The sequence below is a fragment of the Anopheles merus genome, chromosome 2R, assembly GCF_017562075.2.
Source record: "Anopheles merus strain MAF chromosome 2R, AmerM5.1, whole genome shotgun sequence".
In the NCBI taxonomy this organism is placed as follows: domain Eukaryota; kingdom Metazoa; phylum Arthropoda; class Insecta; order Diptera; family Culicidae; genus Anopheles; species Anopheles merus.
This window is the reverse complement of record NC_054082.1, coordinates 4,767,024-4,783,028: the sequence shown is the minus strand read 5'-3', so window position 1 is coordinate 4,783,028 and position 16,005 is coordinate 4,767,024. Positions and strand designations below refer to the sequence as shown.

At 49.6% G+C, this 16,005-nt stretch overlaps 1 protein-coding gene across 6 annotated transcripts; it reads right to left on the bottom strand.

Moving 5' to 3' along the window:
• Positions 1-153: 153 nt before the first annotated feature.
• Positions 154-15,529, bottom strand: LOC121591177 (serine proteinase stubble). 6 transcript variants are annotated; one of them, XM_041911631.1, is made up of 6 exons: positions 15,050-15,529; positions 14,069-14,335; positions 3,133-3,240; positions 2,209-3,048; positions 1,293-2,135; positions 154-1,220 (listed from the first exon to the last, which is right to left on the bottom strand). In XM_041911631.1, the coding sequence occupies exons 2-6, from the start codon at positions 14,106-14,108 to the stop codon at positions 880-882; spliced, it is 2,172 nt and encodes a 723-aa protein (XP_041767565.1). In that variant the 5' UTR covers positions 14,109-14,335; positions 15,050-15,529; the 3' UTR covers positions 154-879. The 6 variants fall into 6 exon arrangements, with proteins under 6 accessions (XP_041767565.1, XP_041767566.1, XP_041767567.1 ...); XM_041911632.1 differs by having other exon boundaries at positions 14,069-14,683; positions 15,335-15,529; XM_041911633.1 differs by having other exon boundaries at positions 15,335-15,529.
• Positions 15,530-16,005: the final 476 nt, after the last annotated feature.

The window sequence follows — 16,005 nt, the reverse complement described above, 5'->3', positions numbered from 1 at the left end:
ATGTAAACAAAAGTGCATTTCACCTAGGAAATAGCATGTAAAAAAAAACATACAAAATGAAACAACCGTTGAGTATATGTTGCAAAATGCGCGCGTGTTTTCTCATTTAATTTCACTGAAATATTTCACCGTTTTGGGCTGGGAAAACATGTGTTGTTTTTCCACATTTTCGTCAATTTCGTGCGTGTCTCGCCTGTCTGCGTTGCGCGAGCTCTTGTTGTTTCCATTAATGCATAGTGAAAAGGGTGGAAGCGATCTTCGCCTTTCCAGCCCGACTCGTCGCACCGTTGCTCGACGCTAAAGAGCAGTTTGCCGTTTGTTATACTTATTCTACCTTATGTAACGATTATGAAGCTGAACTTTCCGCCTCGTTCACGCTCACTACTGCTATTACTGCCCGCCGTTGCTATCCTTCTCGCCGTTATCAATTAGACGCAGGAATGCTCAGAAACCAGGAATGCTCAGAAACACACCACTCTCTCTCACTCTCACTCTCTCGCTCTGTCTGTCTCTCACTTACTAAGCGATGCGTAGGTCTCGTATAAGTTAGTTTATAAATTAGGATAAACAAACATAAAAAAATAAAGCTGGGCTAACAACTAATTGATTACCGAGCGGAGCGCAAAAATCGCAAAAGAAAACCTGGAGAATGGTGAAGGGGGGGGGGGGTGAAGAGGCTAGCTGAAACGTAAGAACTTTGCGAGTGAGGGGGGAAAGAAGGGATGGATTACACAGAAATAAATTATATACAAAAAACCGAAAACAACCAACAACTGCCAAACTCTATGCTTACTGGACTGGTTCTGGTGCTCCGGACACCATCATCCGAAAGGGACCTATCATCCCCCCCCCCCTTCCGCTGTGCACACACTATGGCCTTTACTTTTTCGTGTTCTCCCTAATCCACTCCATGTACTCGCTGATGCGCGTGTACACGCCCGGGTAGCCCGGTTCGCCGCACTTGTTGCCGAACGAGACGACACCGACCTGCGTCCAGCGCGCCTCGACCAGCATCATCAGCGGACCGCCCGAATCGCCCTGGCACGCGTCCACGCCACCCTCCGAGAAGCCGGCACACACGAAGTTGTCCGTGATGGGCTGGAAGTACGCCCGGTTGCAGTCCTCGTTGCGCCAGACGGGCAGGGTCGCTTGCTGCTGCTTGGTCGACTCCTTGCCGCCGTAATAGGTCGTACCCCAGCCGACTACCGTTGCTCGACGTCCTGGTAAAAACATCAAAAAACGGAACGATTAATATCCTCCACGAGTAGGACCCACTGCCTCCGTATCCGTACCTGCTAGCCGCTCCTTGGACGGTAGATTCGGCCCCGGTAGACACACCGGTATGACGTACTTAGACTTACGAACCGGTTTGTCCAGCACGAGCAGCGCAATGTCGTTGTAGAAACCGACGCGCGAAAACCGCGGATGGGCCCGCACCTCCGTCACCTTGTACGTCACCGGTGCGGACGGCTCCCCGTCCGTGGACAGGTCGATATCGCCCAGCCGGACGGTGAACTGGCGGGCGGCGAACGGTCGCTGGCGCGAATCGCGCGTACAATGGGCCGCAGTGAGGATGTACTTCGTGCCGATCAGCGATCCACCGCACCAGAACTCGGTCCGCTTCGTGCCGTGCAGGAAGATGGCCGCCATCCAGGGCCACTGGCCGGTCGGAGCCTCGATGCCACCGACGATCCGGCCGGACGAGTACTCCTGCTGACCGCAGTCGTCCGGATCGACGATATTGTCGATCGGTTTCAGCGTGGCGGACAGTAACGCGCTGCCCTCCTCGCCGGGAGAGACGGTGTACACCGGTACCAGCGGCCGTTTGGTGGTGGTCGTCGTCGTCGTCGTCGTTGTGGTCGTGGCCGGTGGTTTAGCGACCGGGCTGAGCACTAAGCTGCCACCGGATTGCTGGGGCCGGGAGGGTGGCCGTGGTGTCGTCAGCACGGTGCTGGTCGTCGTGATCGGACAGCAAACGCCCGGCACAAACAGACTCTTGAAGCAGAGCGACTCGCGCAGATGGCTCAGATCGAGCAGCAACCCCGGACAGGTGCTCAGATCTTCACACCTTCCCGGGCGACCGTCCGGTGTGCGGCACCGGTTTTCAATGTCCTTTGTCGATTCAACGATCTTGTCTGAAAAAGGGAGGGGGGAGAAACAACACCATTTCAGAAGAATTGTAGGAGTTACCAGCTAGGCTCTACTTACTGCTTGGGGCCGGGTCCGGTCTGCGCGTCGTTGTACTAGTCGTCGTCGTCGTGCGAACCTCCTGATGGGCCGGATCCTTGCGCTTGACCTTGTTCTTCTTCTTCTTCTTCTTTTTCTTCTTTTGCTCCGACACGGCTCCACTGGCCGGAACCTTAGTGATCTTAGTCTCCGTCACGCCACCTCCGAGCGTCACCTCGTTGTCTTCCTTCCGCTGTGCCACGGCGAGCGATTCCACTGTAGACGTCGCAAGGGCAGGTTCCGGCGTACTGGACGACCCGATCACCAGCGATCCGGAAGTGACCGCACTGACCGTTTCCTGCTCTCCACCACCCGTGCCCACACGCTTGATCAGCGGTTCGAACGATTTGGTGATGTTTTGCCCGAGAACCGTCTTCGTAAGGGTGAGCAGTGCCTCCGGGACCGTTTCCTTCGTGCCCGGGTCCACCTGCGTGATGGCACTCGCTTCCTGCCCCTTGGTAATGTTCACAATGTACCGCCCGACCGTATTCAGCGCACCGAGCGTCTCGGAAATCTTATTAAACGCCGCATCGGACAGCAATCTCGCTCGGGTGGTGCTCGTTTCCACCGGAAGTTCTGGTCTTACTGGAGCGGAGGGCACCAGCTGCTCCTCATCTTCATCATCCTCCTCCTCCTCCTCCTCCTCCTCGTCATCCTCGTCATCGTCATCATCATCGTCATCCAGTCCAAAGTCAAAGTAATCATCGTCATCGTCGTCATCGTCATCATCGTCCTCCTCTTCAGCGGGACGCTGCTTGCCCACCGGCCGTAGCTTCGTCACCTTCGCTCCGGCAACAGGAATCACCGGCAATCGTGACCCAGCTGGCACGTGGCACAAAGGAAAGGAAGGAAAGAAAACTCATAAGCCTCCAGCTTGGGTGTGCACACACCATTACGACCGCTTACCTCGAATGCCGGAATCGATCAGGGCCGGCGATCCCCGGCCCCTTGCGCCGTGCGAAGAGTCGCCCCGCACCAGGGCGTGGGACAGGAGCAATGCTGTCACCAGCAACACTGTAACGAAGAAAAGAAACAGAATTCATCATTATTAACTCGTGTGAGGGTAGGTAGCACAAAAAAAACATTACAAAGAAAGAAAAAAAAACAAACACAACAATCCCTTTCCACTCCAACCCCGCGCATACAAACGGCATTAAGTAATCGGGGAGGGGTGGGGGGGACCCACCGGCTAACCGGTTTCGCGAATTTAGGCCACTTTCTTCTCCACTGCAAACTCAACACAGCCACACATCCATCTTTCGGAACGCGAATGCGGAACGCGTGCGTTCATGGCGCACGTCTGTGTGTGTTTTTTTTAATGTCTGCAGGGCATCCGGAACTGGGCAACGGTGACGCGGGTTGGCGTTGATGGTTCGCTACACGGGTTTGTTTGCCTGCTGCGAGGAAGACAAACGTGTATGTTTCGTTGCGCAATGTGAACCATATTGGACGAGCCTCAGGTTGTCACGTAATGCAAGCGTAAACACGCACACGTCAAGGCAAATGTCACCCGAAGGGATTCTTCAAACCTATGTTGCGCCCCAGGCGTCAAAGTAACCCGGGCAATCCGTGCAATTGATATTCATGGCTACTACGATGGGGGGTTTTCCTATCAAATCCGCGCTAAGCGGATTGTCTGCCGATACGTGACCTGAGCTATTCATTGACGGAAGACCGGCATTAGTCTTTATTGTTTGTTTTTCAATGCGGGATATTGGAGGTCGTCGGGGACGACACGTTTAAATCCTATAAGACTACACATATGCATTACTTTAACTGCTCAAAACAAGCTCCACAACGGGCTCTCCACCCTCTTGAAGTGAAGTCGGAAAACAAAAAACTTCCTCTTTGCAACACCCGGAAACAGTAGCTCGAATAAGTTGCGAAAGTAATCATGTACAGGTTATGTTTCAACTTTCGTTTTCATCCCGCTCGTCAGTACCGTTTACTACACACATTAGCCCCGACATATGTTACGGGGCGTACTGAATGCAACTCCCTCCACCCCCTGCGAAAACTTCATGACCCATTCCACCCATAACTCCCATGCTCCCTGTGAACGAAAAAGCGCACAAGGTAGGTAGCAGATAAAATGTTAAATTATTATTATACACCCTCCACCAGCTGGCCACCATACCATGGCCATGTTCTGCAAGACACGTGAGTGCAGAAAATAAGACACATTAAATGGTGCAGCACGTGGAAGGAGGGCGACCCTGAAGGAGAAAGCAGGAAACACCGCAGCACCGAACGAACTGTACGGAATGCTCCTTTGCGCACGTGGGCCCACGTGTCTGTGTGTGCGGAAGCGTCGGACATGCTTTAAATTGTACAGCAACAGACCCAGCAGCAGCAGCTACATAACACCATAACAGCCGGGGTGTAAAGATGGAATTTGTTTATAGAAATTCAACATCCGAATTTCAAGCAAGCCCTTCCAACTGCCAACAACCCTTCAACGCGCAAAACTACAAAATGGATACAAAATTATACTTCTCTCCGTACTCGGCTGCACGTGGGTACGGGAGCAGCACTGCGGTACTGGTACTGAAGCTTCTTACTTCATCCCACTTCACCACCGTACTTTGCAAACTTTGAATCATTACCGATTACGCTTAATACACGGCCAAAACCACGCGGAGAGGGTAAAGACAAACCAACCGCGCCGACACAAACGACACACCAATGACGCGCTCGCGTTGCTACGGGTTGCGGAACACCGCACGGCCGCCTAAGATCTAAGTAGTGCAGTGAAAGTGAATTATGAATCATTTCGCTTGCAATGGTGGTTGTGGTGGTGATGGTGGTTCCGTGGTTACGGTTTCGGATTTTTCATTAAACCCAGATGCGGAGTTCCTTCGCTTACGATCCGCGATCATCCCGCTCAACTGTGTCGCTTTGTTTCGGGTGGTATGCATTGTTTTTGTACGTTGTTGGTGTGCTTTTTATTCTGTAATTTAAAATTACACGTCTGTTAGACACACGCGCGCGCGTACAAAGCTAATGCTCATGCCTTTGCTTTATATTTTATGGCTTAAGTTCTTGTGAAAAATTGATACACTTAGAAGAGAAATACCGTACGCTTCACTAACGATGCTTGGAGAATCAGTTCTAGCTTGAATGCCGCCGGGCTCAAAACATTGGAAAGCTAAAATCCAACGAAACGAATCAACACATTCTTCACCCCGACATGAAGATTCGACACCCTGGCAAGGAGGGAAAGTAAAATCAATTCTCTTTCCCATGCTTTTTTTCTACGGCATGGGCAGAACCTGGCCTTTACGTTTCTAGTACCATTCATCTTCCGTTAGGTCATCAGCCACAAAAACCGGTTCCATGGAGCCGGCATGGAATGACACCGGAGCACACGCTACCATTAGATATTCTCCCGCCCCAAGAACGTCCAGAATCGGAGCGTATCGTAGCAGAAGTTAGAAGTGAAAGTAACGGCATCTAAATGGTGGTTTTTTTGGGGACTCGGTGATTGACCAGCAGGTGATAAACGGCAGCTGCTGCTGGTGGAGGTTTTGTACATTAAATAACAAAAATCGAGAGTGTTCGACTTTGGATGAGTTTTTAATGGGCTTGAGAGATATGCCCGGAAGATCCTAAGGGTATCTTTTCCAAATTTATCATAACGTACATCCTCAACATCACCTGCATGTCATAAATATGAAATCCCAAGGTTCTTGACATATTCTACAAGAAGTTCTAGAAATTCCTATTATCATAATTTCTCATAGCAAATAATCTCAAACGCTTATTCCCAACTGACCACGATGGTCTGATCTCATGTTAGCAAACATAAAATCCCCCTTACAGTGTCATATCATTGCTGAACGGGGTCAACAATCCATCATTCAATCCAATCAACGCTCGGTGACTTGCGTCTTTCGCCAACAAACTTTTTTCCTGTTTTGTAGCACAAAGCGTTAAGATTCCTGTATAAAAAAATCGATCGTTCAGTAGGTTACGATGAGTGTCCAACATCTCTCAACCAAATCTCCTGGAGTCTGGCTCATCTTCATCCACCAATGGCAGCGAGCGGAACAATTTCACCTACAACTTGTGATTGGCTGTGCGGCTCCAGTTCATTAAATCGCAACAGATGAGCGAGAAAGCTCGCTCCAGACGAACCTTACGAAATCAAACCGAAACACACATTAACCAAAACCAGGTACATTGTGCATTGTGCAGACACAGGCACGACCGAACACCACTCGTGAGGAGCGGTGACACGCGACACAACGCACCCGTTTCGCTTTCATTCAGCATTGCGTGGTGTAACATTGGTGCACCAAGCTCAAGCTCGAAAAAGCTCTCAGCAATGGCACCATTTGGTGAGCCATCGCCTTTCTTTCCCGTTCCTTTTGTGTGATCAATTTTGCAATTGTTTTATTGTTTCACCTTTCCCTGCTGTTTCTTCGCCTGTTGACCTTCTCTCTCTCTCTCTCTCTCCCACCCCGACCGAGCGTCATTTGCAAATATTTGCATTTGCTTTTAAGCGATGCGGGCTTTTTCTTTTTCCTCCTTCTTTCCTTCGGTCTCCTCCCCCCGGCACACAATCATGCCCCATCGTCGTTTTGCCATGCAACATACCATGAAAGAAACACACAAACAAATAAACATCGCACTCCGTTTATCATTTCTTCTTCACTTCACAATGATCTCGCTTGTTTTGTTTCTTTGTTGCACCATCGCTTTCGTACATTTACAGTGTTTGCCGAATGGTTGCTCACATTTGGAGTGGTTCACTGTTTTGCCGATGCCTTTTTGGATGTATTTGTGTGTGTGTGTTTTTTTTTTTTTGGGGGCCATTAGTCCACCACACCGAGCCGAGTAATCAGTAATGAGCGTCACCCTCCCCCTTTTCTTACCCTCTTCCCCGTGTATCTTACCCCTTTCTCCCCGTGCATAACAACCAACAACACAGTAGAAAACACATTCATTTCCCTTTTCAATTCGGCAGGATGGCAACGACTGCCGGGCCTCCGCCTCCTCCTCCTAATAATGATGGCCTCTCCGAACAATAAACCGAAGCGATTGCACAACCGCGCAGAGCGGAGGAGAGATCCCACACCGACAACGGTTTGGGGCGCACGCTGATAATGATACGGTGCGGAATTATGTAGCATGACTGCTGCACTTCGTCCGTTCCGGCATCATATCAACGGTAAAATGGGAAGCCCCTCTCCCCCCTTTGAGGCTCGGAGATAGTAACAACAACAACAACAACAACAACAGCACCCAGCGAGAGCTCATCGTGCCGGAACAGTGGCCGATCGCGCGCGTAATCGAACCATCGTAGCAGGCTTGCTGGTAGGTTGATTGTACGCGCAGCTTTGGACAAACAGCGGCATGCTACACGATGCAGAAATGCTCACATCCGAATTGCAATGGGTTGGTACCATTATTACGTTACCTTTTGGGGAGGGGGGGGGGTTGTATGGCAGAGCAACAAAATCTGTCTGATCTGTTGATTGTGGATCATTACATTGACACATTTACATTGCCCTTTTGTGCGGCAATGCTTATCATTCAATTACGCAGCGCCCGCCCCGCCGAAGGTCAGGTGAAAGTGTGCATCCAATTAGAAAAAGAGTGTTGGGGGGGGGGGGGGCGGTGAAGTAAAGCACTCATTATGAAAGCAAGCTCCTATGTAATGCTAGAATAATGATGCCTTTTTCCAGCACTTTGTCCACACTTCCGCATTGCACTTCCGTGGCACATGGGCACAATCATAGCAGCACAAGGGCCTCCATCAAAGGGCGACCTTTCCTTCGTGTATGAGAAGCACCTCCTTCCCTTCGTCCTTTCCTTTTCGCTAAAATGACTTTTTAAACGTCCCATCAATAAAAGCTCCCGCGATAGATAGCAATAAGGAAACCAACAAAAACAAAAACACATTGAAAACACATTACTTCTGGCGTGAGGCCACCAAGCGAAAGGAAGTGTCAAGAAAGGTTGTTTGGTGAGCAGCAAAAAAAACACACACACACGCACGCACACGTGGATGTGTTTGGCGCCAGCCCATCAACTCACCGATCACCGATTAGATGGCGCCACTTTGCTCTCCACCCCCCTATTTCCCCTCCATTTCCTGCCCCAATGCAGGCGGAGGGGGAGGGGGAGAAGGGGGAGGAGTTCGATCGTCAATTACTGTCACTTTTAGCCGGCTGTCAATTTTTATTACACCATTTCGCCCGCAATTATGCACCTTGCGCCTGGAACGCTGATCGCGGAAGTGGAAGGAAGTGCAGCAGGAAACTCCACAAACCACACACACACACACGTACACACAGACGTATACCTTCCTTGGGAGGGGGCGGTAAAAATGGCCATGAAAGCGCAGCAACCGCGTAATGGCGTTCGGCTGATGATCGCACCGAAGCCGAAGCACCGGAGGAGGTTATGATAGGCGAACGAAAGTGAAAAGACACCGAGCGCCGGGGCGCCGGCCAGCGAACCATTTGGCCGCTGTCTGTCTAGCTGTTTGCGATCTGTTTTTTTTCTTTTTCTTTTTTCTTCTTCTTTCTTCTCCGATTCTTCGTCTATAGGGTTCGTTATTCAACCTTCCCCCAGGGATCGATCGATCGATAGAGACAGAGAGAAGAGCACAAAAAAGGGGTACAGCTTCTTAAACGATCGATCAACCGCGGGCCACACGTGCCCCCGTATTTGGAAGTGGAAAAACGGGGAGGTGAAGAAACGCACACCCGCCAAAGAAAGCTTCGGCTGGGCCAGGGACCGGTGGGATGGACAAACAGACGGCCCCCCTATTTTGCCACCGGTTTCCCCGAGTACCAACGGACAAACGGACAGACAGACACACATTTATCTAATCGATTAATCAGCGCGAAATCTTCCTTCCTCGCGGTTTCAATGCCCGTGGGGTTTACCCGGTCTTTTTCCCCAATGTTTTGCTTGTTTTTGTTTTGTGCTGCTGCTGTCTCTTTCACTTTAGAGGTAGAGAGAAACGAGCTTTTTAGTTTGAAAACCAGCTGCCGGAAGCGGCAGCGCCATGTACGGGGAGCCAAACCGGACCCGGACCGCCGGGACCGGACCGGATACACACACACACACAGACACGGGTGATAAAAGGGGATGAACCGTGGTGTCCCAGGTTTGGTGAAAATGGTTGTGGCAGTTTCAACAAGCTTCAAACCCTGGTTGCCGAATCAGTTAACGAAGCTGCGGCCGGTGGTGCCGGTGCGATTCGGAAGATATTGAAAGCTAATTAAATGGAGCGGTTTTTGGAGTGGGGTAACCCCGACCCATTGGGATCGGGCAGGGTCTTTTCCATTGATGGTTCAGTTTTTTGGTGGGGAGGGAGGCGTTTTCCTGCCCATCTTTTACCCGATAACGAAGCAGGAGGAAAGGTTTCATTTACATTGGTAATGTAAATTTGAATGATTTTACAATAAATTTCATCTTCTGGCTACTGAAAACTCCAACGGAAGAAGCTCCTAATGTGAATGAACTGAATAATCACTGGCTTTGTTCGAGGTAGGTATGGAATAGAAGAGGAATGCTTTTCCAATTTTGTTCGTAGTCCCTAACAAGTCTTTCTAGTTATATTTACAACATGTTAACAGTATGAAATTAAGGTCTGTTTGATGATGTCTTATCAATTAGGCAACCTTATTATGATGAATCATTTCGCCGCAATTTTTCAAGAGCTCTCTTATACCATAACTAATGCCATCTTCAACATCTGTCCTAATGGCTAATGATCCGCGTACGATTAGCACGCCCAACAGCCCTCCAGCAGACATGAGCCTCCGAGCGTTTGCGCTTCGAGCCAACCTTTTCCATCAAACGCGCGCACGCGCACGCCTTTGTGTTCGTGGATGTAAGTGGTTTCACACCGTTTGTGCGGTGTCTTTGTGCGGTACCTTCGGGACCCTTGCGGAGAGCAAAACATTCTTCCTTTGGGGACAAAAAGGGGGAGACGGGGAATGGGGACGTCCGGCATTGTCCAGCCGGTTATGCGATCGTGAAGAATGGGGTCAACCGTGACGAACAGGAACGGCAAGCAGATGATGGAATGGATCCACTGGATGGCAATAAAAAAAACAGATTCGCACACACACACACACACGCACAGTTGCTGCCATCAAACGAACAAGAAATAAAATGATACGTATGATGGACACACGGACACTCACACACACACACACACACACACACGGTCACGTCCATGGGTACTTCAACCTGTTGGGAACCTGATGAATATTTCATGAGCGCACAAAACCGCCCTCGACCCAGCGGGAACCGCCAACTACGATGATGATGAGGCGACGACGACGACGACAGATGCTCGGAGGTTTCGGATTTTACACACAAACACTAGGCACACACACACACACATACACACAGAGTTCCCTTCGCGGAAAGTTATCTCTTTCTTTCGCGTCTCCCCCCATTCGCTGACGGCTTTCATTTTCCGGCGGTTAAAGTTTATCGCTTTATTAAACGGCGATAACGGTTTGGTGATTGACCGTGATAGATCAGATGCTGGTCAGAGTGGGTTTGATACACACACACACACACGCGCGCTTACATGGACATGGGGTGGCACGGGGTTTCACACGAAAGTATCCCACGAACTGACCCAGCCTGCTCGGGATAATTGCACGGTGTTTTATGCAAATTGTTAGTTTGTTCAACAAATTAGGGTAACATTGTTGTAAATGGCTTCATTTTGTAAGAAAGCGACGACAGATTCCGCTGAAGCACTCCCACTTGTAACGCTATAAACACACTGTGAGCTTCATTACAGGGTTTTCCAAGGGGTTCTTTTTGGACGGGCTCACATTGGAAAAGGATCCTAATGCAAAATTCCTATTAGATTTCTCCAGCAACGGTGCTACAGTGTCCAATTCCCATTACAATAAGTTCATTTCATGAAGGAAAGAGTCAGTAAAGTGTCCCACAGCTATGAGAACTCCTATGAGAAACCCTGTATTATATGCTCTTTTCCCCCACAGACTTCTTAATACCGATATTGTTGACAACGGTTCGTGCACTAAACGAATGACAGCTGTCAAACTAGAGCAACATCGCCACATAACAAAAAATCGATGGCGTCTTACGTCAAAGCCTACTCTATGGATTGTGAACCGTCTCGCCATTCGTGTTGATTGTTTAACTGCTTTCGCACCACAATTTATTACACTTTTCTATCGGCTCGGTTTTTGCTTTTCATTTTACAGCCGTCGTGTGGGGGCTGTTCCAGTTTTGTAGCAAATTTATGACACTCGGTTCTGTGTCCACTTTGCTTATGCTACTTTGCCAAATCTTTCCCGTAAAAAAACAACAACAATCCCCTACCCAGATACTAATCAGGTTAACTACAACACACTTTTCTTCTCACGCTCACGGGTCGTTTTATTTTTGGTTTATTACTTTGCTGATATGATTTTGGAACTCCCTTTATCCACGCGTGTTTGGAACCCCCTTTTTGGAGCACGATCCATCCAAAAACGGTTGTTGGCACCGGCACACTAGAAATGATGACAGCGCCTGTGACCTGCATTCTCGAGCTGGAAGCTGAGATGAGCAGAAAAGTCGTACAAAACAGCGGGGACGTGCACAATCTTCGGGACAGAATTTCTTCACTCGCCTTCCCGGCGGCAGCGGGCAGGTTGGCAACGGGCCAGTGCTGTGTGACCCCAGCGCACGGAAATGGGGTCACAAACCCGGGGCTGAAGGTTACACGCAGCGGGGATGTTTTTGCGCTCTTTAATGTACCAATATCAATTTGCTACAACGATTAATAACATTCTCCAAGCTCGTCCAATGTTTCATGCTTAATGTCTTTCCACAATCGACTTTAAAGATTAAAATAATCTGCCCAAGGTCCTGCTACCGCTCCGTCAATGATAATTAGCCAGCAAACCAGCACTCTGGCTACTCTGCACATATGAAAGAGTGTTTTTTAAATGCCTTCCAACGTCCGGTAGCCGTTTGCCCAATTATCATTTCTTAATCCGAAAAGAAAGCTCATAAATATTCAGCAAAACCACGAGCAAGGTTTTTGTATTTTTTTGAGCAAAGTTTTGAACTTCGAACGCAACCCGATGCAAGAGTGCCATTATAGTGGTTGGGTTTTTTTTGTTTTTTTTTTGTGTTAAAGCGTTGCACCATCCAGCGTTCCATAATTAAAGCAAACGCAACGTAAAATTTCTCGGTATCCGTTTGCTGCCCTTTTACCACTCACCATCATCATCGTCACCAGTCGCCAGTGATGCAATCCGGACGTACTTTTTGCGACGAGTCCTCCTCCTTCGCAAGAGAAAGAAACACGCCACCCGGACCTTCGCGGCGAAACAGAACGACCGCGCGGGAAAGTCCACGAAGGTGAACGACAGCTTCCAGCAAGTATGACAGCAAAACCGTGTCCCACCTCGGTCTGGAGGCCAACGTAGTGATGACCCACTTCCAAGACCTGCACCCCCCCCCCCCCCCCCTCCCTGCAGCGGATGATTTCGACAGACTCGACAATGCGGGAACGTCCACTGTTGCGCAATGCGCCTGAGCTAAGGCTAATCAAACATGCAACACGCTTCAATTCCATTTCACCGGACCAAACCAAGCTGAGCGATGAGTCATATACACACACTCAGGGGCGATGTCCACACCATGTGAAGGTGGTTGTTACAGGCTTCTTCATTCGTTTGCCACGTGATTAATCGGAACTGAGGGGATATTACATATATGTATGGTTTTTACAACCGAGCGAGAAAGTGTGACTTACGGGGGAAGACTGTGCTTAAAATCTGTGATTTTATTTCGGCCCAAAAATGATTTTTTGCTCTCAGAAGCAGGAGGCAATAAAAATTTTAAAAAGTAACTATGAGTCATACCGTTATGGGATAATTAAATCGCAAAAGCTCTGCACAAAGCTGCGCAAACACAATGTGCAACCGTGTATCATTGTTACATTTTGATGCATATCTGGCGGATTGTTTTCTTTTCGTAAGCCTATTCCTAGTCCGCGCACCGATCGCTACCACGCGATTAATCCACCTCATAAAGTTGCACCACTTTCCCTGAAAACTGGCTTCATTTCCATGCACCATTCCGTTGCAAACAATGCTACAATTGCAATGGTGCATGTAATGTGAGGAGCGCACGCCTCCCGCCATCATCACCCATGGCAACCCATGGAAGAGTAGAGTAGAGTGCAGTGAAACTGTGCTCGCGTACTTCTGCGCCTGCCTGTGTCAAAAGTGACGGCCCGAACGGGCGAAAGGCCAACATTACTTCCGGTGCACTCACTTCCTTTGCATCCAATAAGGGGGGGGGGGGGGTAGTCTTCTTTTCCCCCCGCCTGGATATCAAATCCTCAAGAGCTCCCCTGATGTCCCACGATGATGGGTTTCAGCACGCAAAGGTCGTGATGATCGTGTACTGCGATTTTTTCACCTCTCTCTCTCTCTCTCTCTATCTCTCTCTGTGTTGCGTTACGATCGGGATCTTTGGGATCGAAACTGCAGCGTGCGTCGGCGGCACGGAAGACACTTACGGACATATCCGGGATGAAACGTGTTCACTTCAGTGCTTCGGTACTACCGGTTGGAGCTCAAATTCCGGTTTAGAATTAAGCTCGAAATAAGGCCAATAAGATCGACGATTTTTTGTGTGTGGAAATTGTTCGTACAGTAATCGTTCTCATCGTTTGCTTTTTAATGCGCACATAAAACTACCGTTACTTCCCAAATTTGGAGACCCCACATAAAGTCGGAAGATCATTCTCTGCTGCTGCTCATGCTCATTTGCACCGGCGACCGGCGACACGGTTAATAAATTGCCAGAAGTTCTTGCCAGCTGCACTTACCCGCTGCGAGTGGCACAGTTTGCCGCACCGCCGATCCCATCGTTGCTCCAGAAGCGTCTCCGGAGATATTTGCGCCCGTAAATGCGGCTGGGACCCACTGTGTCTTCTTTGGAATCTTCTGGCTTCGGGTTTGCTTGATTGCAACAGCTTTTTGCTGTTGTTTGTGTGTTTTTTGCTTTTTTTTCTCTCCACTGCAACTCACCGAAAGCGCATGCCGGAAATGTGCAAATGCCAACAAAAAAACTGCACCCCGTTACTAAACACAACCTACACACGGATATGCGCGTCAGATTTATTATTTGTTTCACTGTCTGCTTAGTTAGCTGCTTCACTTAACGGAACCGAAACGGTCCGAACACGCCGGTGTGTATGTCGTATGTCGGTTCGGGCGCCCTCTTACATAAGGCGCTTGCGTACTGCTTCTTCTTCTTCTTCTTCTTATTCGATTTGGCCACGCCATACACGCCACATGCGACACATGCGAAACCCTGCCCCCCTCTGGTCGGATCGGACCCCACACACACACGCCACGCCACACCACGCCACGCGCCTGCCCGCGTTTTCCGTCACTTTACGCAATTGAAATTTATTGCACAAGCGCGCGCGCACACTCGTCTGATGCAGAGAAAGAAAGGTAAAGACCCAAACAGAGGAGAGAAGATAGATAGAAAGAAAAAAGAGCAGGGGTTTAAATATGTATGCAATGGGATCTTCGGTGCTATTGCGTATTGCTCGAAGGACGGATGTTTCGGGTTGTGACGCTTTTGTGTTTTTTTGCTGGGGAGAAGGTTCGCCTTTACGTTTTAATGCTTTTTGTTGGGGTGTCAAAGCCGTTACACACAAAAAGCCCAACCGACACGAAATATAATCTTTTGCAGTGCAAGCACACACACACACACACATACACACACGATCGTACAAATCACGCGCAAAGGGAAATGTAGCACTACAAGCAAATTAAATATATTTACATGTACACACTTCCGGTTTCGAATCCGGTCGGGGTGGTCGGGCTGGGATGTGGGAGATGACTTTCGTTTTCACCTTCATCCACGGCACACGCGTGTCGCGAGTGTGTGCAATAGGGGAAGGCTTTACGCGGGGTTCGGGGTTGCAAAAGTTGCTCGCCCGTGCAGCACCGTCGCTGGCGTTCCAACGAATGCGAAAATGCAATTTAAATCGATTCTAAATCTGGTGGCCCGCGTCTGTGCTGCTGCTACTACTGACACTTGTTACGCCTGTCGATTCGAATAAATGCAAACTCACTTTCAACCAAACACAGACAACCACAAACACACACACACACCTTCTATGGTTCCGGACACGTTGCCACGGGCGACGATGTATGATCAATCGCCGATCGCAGCTTCCAAACCCAAACAACACACAACAACGCACACGCGCTCGCGTTCAAAAGACGTCCGGTGCGCGGCACGTTTCGATCGGGTTTGCCGGGGCGCGCGCAAGATCGTACGGACGATCGCTGCCGCTTCGGTGTGGCGTGCTTTTCTCCACACCATTTCTTCAGCGGCGCAGCGGCCGGTTTGCTTTGCGTTCGCGCATCGGCGCTATGGAGAGGGAAAGCCCCCTTCATTGCGGTGCGGTGCGCTATAGCGAGAAAAAGGGGTTCGTCGCTTTCGATTGCCACAGTGCTGCAGGGTAAACACACACCTACAATCGGTTGCGGATGGTGCAGTGCGGTGTGGTGCTGTATTGGTCGGGCGTGAAGGTCGCAAGTTCGGAACTCGGCAAAATACGATGGGGAAACTGGAAGGCTGGGAGAGAAAGAGAAGGGAGAGTAGAAGGGAATAGGAAGAAAGGATAAAGGGAGATAGAATGAATATGAAGGAGATAGAAAGAAAGAGAGAGAGAGAGAGAGAGAGAGAGAGAGAGAGAGAGAGAGAGAGAGAGAGAGAGAGAGAGAGAGGAAAAAGAAA

What these genes read in the sequence shown, in the direction of transcription:
- LOC121591177 (XM_041911630.1), bottom strand. Translation starts at nt 10,467, where the DNA reads ATGAAATATTCATCAGGTTCCCAACAGGTTGAAGTACCCATGGACGTG. An exon ending in GTGTGTGTGTGTGTGTGTGT is followed by an intron (nt 3,241 to 10,394) that starts GTGAGTGTCCGT and finishes TCTTCGTTACAG; the next exon opens with TGTTGCTGGTGACAGCATTG. An exon ending in ACCGGACCCGGCCCCAAGCA is followed by an intron (nt 2,136 to 2,208) that starts GTAAGTAGAGCC and finishes TCCCTTTTTCAG; the next exon opens with ACAAGATCGTTGAATCGACA.